The sequence below is a fragment of the Chiloscyllium plagiosum genome, chromosome 18 (assembly GCF_004010195.1).
Source record: "Chiloscyllium plagiosum isolate BGI_BamShark_2017 chromosome 18, ASM401019v2, whole genome shotgun sequence".
Taxonomy (NCBI): domain Eukaryota; kingdom Metazoa; phylum Chordata; class Chondrichthyes; order Orectolobiformes; family Hemiscylliidae; genus Chiloscyllium; species Chiloscyllium plagiosum.
Window position 1 is genome coordinate 1,746,768 of NC_057727.1, and position 9,592 is coordinate 1,756,359.

At 45.7% G+C, this 9,592-nt stretch overlaps 2 protein-coding genes across 3 annotated transcripts in view; one reads left to right on the plus strand and one right to left on the minus strand.

The window, feature by feature from the left end:
* xpc (xeroderma pigmentosum, complementation group C) overlaps positions 1-9,214 on the minus strand; it is a 47,641-nt gene extending 38,427 nt beyond the window's left edge. Inside the window, exon 1 of one of the 2 annotated variants that reach the window (XM_043707558.1) lies at positions 8,921-9,214. In XM_043707558.1, the coding sequence (XP_043563493.1) occupies positions 8,921-9,038 (118 nt within the window). In that variant the 5' untranslated portion in view covers positions 9,039-9,214. The remainder of the gene's footprint in view (positions 1-8,920) is intronic. The other variant, XM_043707560.1, reaches the window with a different exon arrangement.
* Positions 9,215-9,342: 128 nt separating this feature from the next.
* Positions 9,343-9,592, plus strand: part of lsm3 (LSM3 homolog, U6 small nuclear RNA and mRNA degradation associated) — a 266,968-nt gene continuing 266,718 nt past the window's right edge. The window contains exon 1 of the mRNA XM_043707562.1: positions 9,343-9,449. Within this exon, the coding sequence (XP_043563497.1) occupies positions 9,420-9,449 (30 nt within the window). The 5' untranslated portion in view covers positions 9,343-9,419. The remainder of the gene's footprint in view (positions 9,450-9,592) is intronic.

The following is a 9,592-nucleotide window of genomic DNA, read 5'->3' on the forward strand; positions in this document are numbered from 1 at the left end:
TGTTGCAGGTCAAATGGAAGTAGTGGAACATAGCCATTAAACTACTGGAATAACTCCAGAGAGGCTGGTATCCCATCACCATTCACCCTTCACATATGCATGCACAGTACTTGACACTGATCCAGCTCCGTCAGAGCCAGCTCTTAGAGTGAACAGAACCTCTGACACTTCTGTTCTTATCTGTCAGCCACAGCCCCTGATTGGACCAGGTTAACAGCCCCAATCAGGGAACTCGTACTCTATGAGGTCCACCGGACTGACCTCATTATAACCACCCAAACCTACTGTACTTCCCCAGTCCCTGCATACACAGGAACAGCCTAGTGAACTTTCTCTGGACTGCCTTTAAAGCCGTTATATTTTTTTTAGATATGGGGACCAAAACTGTTCACAGTAATTTTTTTAAGTGGGGAAAACTGACTTATCCAGCAGCCCTCATTTCTCTCCGCCCTCTCTCCGCACCAGCCCCGTTCAAAATGGAGGTTTTCACACTTAAAAAAGGGACCCACCTCGAGAGTCGGGCCTCCATTTTGAACAGAGCAGCGAGGAGAGAGGGCAGAGAGAAATGAAGGCTGCGGGGAAGTTGTTAATTGGGCGAGATCTAAACCAGAGACCCTACACCGTAGGGCCGCCCTCCCACCCACCTCCTCTAACCTTATGAGAGTCCGTAAACTCAGTAGATTTTCTCTTTTTTTTCTTCTCTTCCTTGTTTAGCCCAGTGTGGGCTTTCAGATTAGCCCGGTATGGCTGACAGGGTAGTTGCATGTTCCTTCTGCAGAATGTGGCAGGTGAGAGAAAAAACACATGTCTCTGCCAACCACATCTGCAGGAAGTGGGCAGCACGGCGACACAGTAGTTAGCACTGTTGCCTCACAGCGCCAGAGACCTGGGTTCAATTCCCACCTCAGGCGACTGACTGTGTGGAGTTTGCATATTCTCCCCGTGTCTGCGTGGGTTTCCTCTGGGTGCTCCGGTTTCCTCCCACAGTCCAAAAATGTGCAGGTTAGGTGAATTGGCCATGCTAAATTGCCCGTAGTGTTAGGTGAAGGGGATTGGGTCTGGGTGGGTTGCGCTTCGGCGGGTCGGTGTGGACTTGTTGGGCCGAAGGGCCTGTTTCCACACTGTAAATAATCTAAACTAATCTAATCTCTCTAAGTGCACCCAACTCCAGCTCCTTGAAAACTGAGTTAGGGAACTGGAGCTGGATGAACTACGGATCATCCGGGAGGCTGATGGAGAAATTGAGAGGATGTACAGGGAGGTGGTCACTCCCCAGACACAGGATAAGAACAGCTGGGTTACTGTCAGGGGGAGGAATGGGAAGCAACAGATACAGCAGGGATCTCCTGTGGCTGTTCCCCTCAGCAATAAGTATAGCAATTTGGATATTGCTGGTGGGGACAGCCTACCAGGGGAAAGCCATAGTTGTCAGGTCTCTGGCACTGTGGCTCAGAAGGGAAGGGAGGGAAAATAGAAAAGGGCTAGTGGTAGGGGTCTCATTAGTTAGATGGATTGACAGGAGATTGTGTGGTCAGGAACGGGACTCCCGGAAGGTATGTTGCCTCCTGGTGCCAGGGTCCGGGATATCACCGATCAGGTTTACAGGATTATGAAGGGGTGGGTGAGCGGCCAGAAATCGTGGTACATATTGGCACCAATGATATAGCCAGGAAAGGGATTGAGGATCTGAAAAGTGACTACAGAGAGTTAGGTTGGAAGCTGAAGAGCAGGATGAGTAGAGTAGTGATCTCAGGTTTGCTACCGGCACCACGAGATAGTGAGGTGAGGAACAGTCAGTGAGTGCAGCTGAACACATAGCTGTGAGGCTGGTGCAGGAGGGAGGGCTTCAGATACCTAGACCATTGGGATGCTTTCTGGGGAAGGTGGGACTTGTACATGAAGGACGGGTAGCACCTGAACTAGAGGAGCAAAAATGTCCTGGATAGGAGATTTGTTTGTGTGGTTTGGGAGTGTTTAAACTAGTTTGGCAGTGGGGTGGGAATCAGAGCTACATATGAGAGGGGCATAGTTGTACATGGGACAGTGACAGGATGTAGTGAATCTATCGGGAAGGTTTCTCATGCGGTTAAACAAAGGGATCGCTTAAAGTGTATCTGCTTTAATGCAAGGAGCGTCAGAAATAAGAGTGATGAACTTAGAGCATGGATCAGTACTTGGGGCTATGGTGCTGCGGCCATTACGGAGACATGGGTTTCTCAGGGGCAGGAATGGTTGCTGGATGTTCCATGGTTTAGAACTTTTAAAAAGTACAGGGAGGGTGGAAAAAAAAGGAGGGGGTATAGCATTGCTAATCTGAGAGTGCATCACAGCTACAGAAACGAAGGTTATTGAGGAAGATTTGTCTATTGAGTCAGTATGGGTGGAAGTTAGGAACAGCAAGGGAACAGCCACCTCATTGGGGGTCTGTAGAAAACCCCCAAATAGCAGTAGGGAGATTGAAGAACTGACAGGCCGGCAGATTTTGGAAAGGAGCAGTTACCAAGGGAAGATATTTAATTGGGGCAAAGGGAGTTATGACGCTATCAGACAGGAGTTGGGAAGTACAGGCTGGGAGCAATTGTTCCACAGAAAGGGCACAGCAGACATGTGGAGACTGTTTAAGGAGCAGTTGTTGCGAGTGATGCACAAATTTGTTCCCCTGAGGAGGTAAGAAGGGGTAAGATTAAGGAGCCTTGGATGAGGAGAACAGAGTAACTTCTCATCAAAAGGAAGAAGGCAGCTTACGTAAGGTGGACGAAGCAAGGATCAAGCACAGTTTTAGAGGATTACAGGCTTACTAGAAAGGAGCTCAGAAATGGACTGAGGGGAGCCAGGAGGGGACACGAAAAAGGCTTGGCAGGAAGGATTAGGGAACCCAAAGGCATTTTACTCATATGTGAGGAATAAGAGAATGATCAGGGAGAAGGTAGAGCCGGTCAGGGATAGCGTAGGAACTTGTGCATGGAGTCTGAGCAGATAGCAAAAAACTCATTTAGGGCTTCCCCTTCGGTTTTCACCACGGAAAGGGACCTTGTTGTGAATGAGAACTTTGAGGAGCTGGGAGACAGGCTTGAACAGATCACGATTGATGAAGTTGATGTAAGGAGCTCAGAAATGGACTGAGGGGAGCCAGGATGGGGTACGATAAAAGCTTGGCAGGAAGGATTAGGGAGAACCCAAAGGCATTTTACTCATACGTGAGGAATAAGAGAATGATCAGGGAGAAGGTAGAGCCGGTCAGGGATAGTGTAGGGAACATGTGCATGGAGTCTGAGCAGATAGGGGAAGCCCTAAATGAGTTTTTTGCTTTGGTTTTCACCACGGAAAGGGACCTTGTTGTGAATGAGAACTTTGAGGAGACAGGCTTGAACAGATCACGATTGATGAAGTTGATGTGCTGGAAATTTTGCCAAACATTAAGATTGATAAGTCCCCAGGGCCAGACCAGATTTATCCTCGGCTCCTCCTGGAAGCGAGAAAGGAGGTTGCTAAGCCGCTGGTGAAGATCTTTGCTTCCTCACTCTCCACAGGAGTTGAACTGGAGGATTGGAGGGAGGTGAATTTTGTTCCTCTTCTCAAGAAGGGGAATAGGGAAATCCCTGGCAATTACAGACCAGGCAGTCTTACGTCTGTGGTCAGCAAGGTTTTGGAAAGAATTCTGAGGGATAGGATTTAGGACTATTTAGAAAAGCACAGTGTGACTAAAGGCAGTCAGCATGGCTTTGTGAGGGGCAGGTCATGCCTCAAAAATCTTATTGAGTTCATTGAGGAGGTGACGAGACAGGTCGACGAAGGTCAAGCAGTGGATATGGTGTATATGGATTTCAGCAAGGCATTTGATAAGGTTTCCCATCGTAGGCTCATTCATAAAGTCAAGAAGTATGGGATAAGGGGATATTTGGCTGTCTGGATTCAGAATTGGTTGGCTGTTAGAAGGCAGAGAGTGGTTGTAGATGGAAAGTATTCTGCCTGGAGGTCAGTGTTGAGTGGGGTCCCACAGGACTCTGTTCTTGGGCCTCTGCTCTTTGTAGTTTTTCTAAATGACTTGGATGAGGAGGTTGAGGGGTGGGTTAGTATATATGCTGATGACACAAAGGTTGGAGTTGCCGTTGGTAGTATGGAGAGTTATCGCAGGCTGTAATGTGACACAGACAGGATGCAGAGCTAGGCTGAGAAATGGCAGATGGAGTTCAACCTGGATAAATGCAAAGTGATGCATTTTGGAAGGTCGAACGTGAATGCTGAATATAGGATTAAAGACAGGATTCTTGGCAGTGTGGAGGAACAGAGGGATCTGGGTGTTCAAGTATATAGATCCCTCAAAGTTGCCACCGAAGTGGATAGTGTTGTTAAGAAAGCATATGGTGTTTTGGCTTACATTATCAGGGGGATCGAGTTGAAGAGCCGTAAGGTTTTGCTGCAGCTCTACAAAACCCTGGTGAGACAACACTTGGAATATTGTGTCCAGTTCCGGTCGCCCTACTACAGGAAAGATGTGGATGCTTTGGAGAGAGTGCAAAGAAGATTTACCAGAATGCTGCCTGGACTGGAGGGCTTGTCTTTTGAAGTGAGGTTGACTAAGCTTGGACTTTTCTCTCTGGACAGGAGGAGGAAGAGAGGTGACCTGATTGAGGTATACAAAGTAATGAGTGGAATAGATAGTCAATAGCCAGGGACTTATCCTCAGGGCAGGACTGATTGGCACAAGGGGTCATAGTTTTAAGATATTAGGAGGAAGGTATAGAGGAGACGTCAGAGTTAGGTCCTTTACACACAGAGTTGTGAATGCATGGAATGCGTTGCCAGTGGTGGTGGTGGAAGTAGAGTCATTAGGGACATTTAAGCGACTGCTGGATATGATCATGGACAGCAGTGAATTGAGAGTTGCGTAGGTTAGGTAATTTTATTTTAGATTAGGAATAATCCTTGGCACACCATCGTGCGCTGAAGGGGCCTGTTCTGTGCTGTACCTTTCCAAGTTCTATGTTAGCTGTGGTCTAACTAGTGCTTTGGCATAACTTTTATACTCCATTTGCTTTCCCTATTGTCCACTGAACTTGGACATTTGCTTTTTGTGATCCATGGATGAGGGCTCCCAAATTCTTCTGCTCTACTGCTTTCTGCAGCCTTTCTCCACTTAAATAATATTCAGCTCCTCTATACTTCCTGTCAGAGGGGTTAGATCTCTTCAGGAACTCCAAATGAACATCTTTATCTTGACAGCGTTAAGAATGCAGAACTCACTACCACAAGGAGTTGGAGTGAGGTGGACAGTAGAGATATGTTTAAGGGGGAAGCTGGATTAACATTTGAGTGAGAAAGGATTGGAGCATTAAGGGAGGAAAGAGGCTCCTGATATCAAAAATGCTGGTTGAGACAATTGGCCCATCCTCTGAGTTCTATATTTGTTGTCAATCTATCAAATACACACATGAACATCAGTCTTGTCACTCCACCTGGTAGAAATTCACACCTGGCAGAGTCTCAGAATGTCTCATGGTGCTCAGATTGAGAATTTACTCACCCAGTCTTGGCCAAGTCTGTGGAACTTTGTTCTTTACATGGTTTAATGAAATTGTCATGATGTGGAGTCGTTGGTATTGGCCTGTTGGTGCGTCAGAAGTCACGTGCCACCAGGCTACAGTCCGACAGATTTATTTTAATCACAAGCTTTCGGAGCGCTGCTCCATCAGGTGAAGTGGCAAGGGAGCAGTGCTCCAAAAGCTTGTGATTTCAAATAAACCTGTTGGACTATAAGCTGGTGTTGTGTGACTTCTGACAATGAAATTCTGAACAAAGAACAAAATAAAAACACTCTATTGCATTCATATATCAGCTTTTATGTGACAATCTTAGTGGGCATCACTCTCACTGGAGTCAGAGGGCCATGCGTTTATGTCCTATTCCAAAGGTTTGAGCACAGAATCTTCCAGTGACGTTATCAATGCAGTACTGAAGGACTGCTGCACCATAGGAGGTCAGGTCGTTTGGGTGATGTAATAAACTGCGGCCCTGCCTGCTGAATTGGACATAAAAGAAATTATGGTCACCCGTTTGAAGAGGAGTAACAGAGCTCTCGCCTGTGTCCTGGTCAATATCTACTCGTCAATTAACATTACTAAAATAGATGATTCCGTCATTATCACATCACTGTTTGTGAGAGCTTGCCGTGTAAAATTCAACTGCTGCATTTCCTACATTAAAAAGGTAAAGTCACCTTATTCTCAGAGGACCAAGGTTACCATGAAGGACTGAAAATGTGTTGCTGGAAAAGCGCAGCAGGTCAGGCAGCATCCAAGGAGCAGGAGAATTGACGTTTCGGGCATGAGCCCTTCTTCAGGAATGAGGAAAATGTGCCCAGCAGGCTAAGATAAAAAACTTTTCCCATGAAGGACTCTTCTTCTCAGCCAGTGCAGGGATTGAACCCACTCCAATGACATCACTCTACATCACAAACCAGCTGTCCAGCAACTGAGCTGATCAACCACCCCATTTCCTAAATTACAGTGGCAGCTACATACTAAATCCCTTTATTGGCTATATTATAACATCTCACTATAAAATGATAGAAAAGTTACAGCTAAGACAGAGGCCATTTGCCCATAGTATATGTGCTGGCTCTCTCAAGAGCAACTCACCTAGTACCACACTCCAGTCTTTCCCCCATAGCTTTGCACATTTTTCCCGTTCAGATAATGATTAAATTCCCTTTTATATTAGCTATCAGCCTTTTTTTTTTACTTTTGCTGTGAACTTTTTATATTCAACCTGCTTCTCACTTGTATTATCAACCTGCTATCTATCATCTGTTCCTTTTCTGTTTCAGCTTACTCAGTTACATCACCCAAGGAACTCTGGATTGTTTATCCTACCTTTCCCCCTCTGCAGAATATAATCTTGACTGTACTGAAGCTGTCTCCTCTTTAAAGTTAAAAATCACACACATGAGGTTATAGTCCAACAGGTTTATTTGGAAGCACCCGTTGGACTATAACCTGGTGTTGTGTGATTTTTAGCTTTGTCCACCCCAGTCCAACACCAGTTCCTCCACATCCTCTTTAAAGGCTGTTCTTCCATAACTGTTTTGCCTGCCAACCTTCAATTCCAATTTACTTGGGCTAGATCCTTTCCGAACTTACTGAAATTGATTGTCTACTATCTTTACTCTGCCGCTGATACAAATTGAATTGAATTAGCTTTATTATCACAGGCATTCAAATGAGCGCAAACAAAAGTATGTAATGTCACCACTTTGGCGCCATCTTATGTATGGGTACCAAGGTACAGATACTTAAGTGTATTCTGTATTGCAGACTTGAAAGCATAATAAATAAAAGTTCAGCATAAGAATAAATACATTTTTTAAAGAAGTACTCGAATTATTGTCTTTTCACCAAGTGTATGCCAGCACAGAGTCTCCAGACCACCTGGGCCACATAAAACTAATGATAAAACAATCACTGTCCCTAAATGTTGCATCTCCATCTGCAAGTTCCCCTCCAAGCCACTCACAATCAGACTTAGAAATATATTGCCATTCCTCCAGTGTTCCAGTCAAAATCTTGGAATTCCCTCCCAAATAAGCAATGAGAGTCTACCTACAGCACATGGGCTACAACAGTTCAAGAAGGTAGCTCACCACCACCAGCTCAAGGGCAATTAGGATGGGCAATAAATACTGGTCCAGCAGCGATGGCTGCATCCCATAAATGAATTTTATAAAGTCCTTCTTTAATAAAATTGAATGCAACTCATTCCCCAGAACCACACCCACCAATGCTTTTTTATTTTGTCTGAGGACAGATTGATGCAGAACAAAAATGCTTAGGTTTGTTCTTGTGGCCACACATTGTAGCCCACCCATAGACTCCATTTATACTTCTTGTTGCCATGGAAAGGCTGCCAACATCATCAAAGACCCCTCTCAGCTGGTAATGCTTTCTTCCAAACTCTTCTGTCAGGCAGAAAATATAGAAGCTTGAATAGATTTACCAATAAGTTCAAGGACAGTTCCTGATGTTATCAGACTGCTGAATGGGCCTAACTTCAAATAATGTTAATCTTGGTAATGTCAATCTTGCCTTTGCACATCTCCTGTGCAGTCGTAACCTCGTATACCTCACTTTGTCTTAGCAACCTATGATCTGTATGATTTATTTTGCTATGATCTGCCTGTACTACTCACAAAACAAAACTTTTCACTGTACTTAGATATGTGACTACAATAAATCAAATCAAAATCAAAGATAGCCTCCAACCAGATTGCACATTATTTTTAATCAAACTGTTTGGACATGTAGTGACACTCCTGCAGGGCAGGTTGGACTTGCATACGGATATTCATGGAGGGGTCACAAGAACCCTTAGCCACTTCTTTCTACGCTTTGGACAAAAGCCACCTCCATCTATATTTAGATGATTAAAAACACCAGTATCTCTGGGCTATAAGTTTCTGAACCAATTCAATCTTCTACTATATTAAAACCAAGAACTGCAGATGCTGAAGATCTGCAACAACAGATATTACTGAAGAAACTCAGCTGGCCTGGCCACATCAATGGAGAGAAAGCAGAGTTAACATTTGGAGTCCAGTGTTCTGAAGAACACTTATTGGACTCGAAATGTTAACTCGGTTTCTCTCTACACAAAGATGCCAGCCCTGCTGAGCTTCTCCAGCAATTTCTCATTTGCTTCAATCTTCTACTACCTCAAGGCCATGAAAAGTGCTGTACAAATGTAATAAATTTCTCAGGGAGGTGCCAAAGTAATTACAGCTAATGACCATCACTGCTCTGACAGATAAGAAAGGTTTGAATGGATGGCAGAGACTGATTGCATTGCATTTGGTTACTACAGTGTTTCTGAATTAGTCACTGCAAACTCTGCACAAAGAGGAAAAGCAACTTTGAGAGATAATTACCAGGAGGCAGCTGTTTTGCACAGTTCACTGGGCACTCTTTGACAGTTTTAGTTCTGCTGCTGTCCTTCTTCAGCCTTTTGCAGTCAGCCTGGGTTGTTGACCCTTTCCTTTTGACCATGCTCGAGCCTGCTCTGTAACTTTAGATGGGGCAGAGTCAACCTCAGACGTTCTCCGGCGGCTGTTATAAAACAAAATTTATATAACAGCAGCTTCCCCCGGAAGGCGAGGGTCAGAGGGAAGGGAGGGGGATGGATGTCTCTGCTGCTGTGCACTGATCCCACACACCTTCCCGCCGCAGCGCGCGTGCGCCGCCGCCCAGCTCCCTCTTCTCCTCCCCGCCGCAGCGCGCGTGCGCCGCCGCCCAGCTCCCTCATCTCCTCCCCGCCGCTAGGGGTCGCGGCAGCGGGAGGACTGAATCTCCCGAGCGACCGCCACCAGCAGCCCCAGCCCCACCCCCCCCCTCCGCCTCAATTCGCATGCGCAGGGCACTGTCACCCGGATGCAAACCATGGCGGAGGAGGGAGATCAGGTAAAAGAAAAACCCGGGATAGATAGAGCGAGAGAAAAAAAAGAAAATGAAATGAAAGGAATAAAGGGAGCGGTAGGGAGGAGAAAAGAAAGGAATAGAGGGAGGGAGAGTGGGGAAGGAAAGGGGGGAGAGAGAGAATGGGG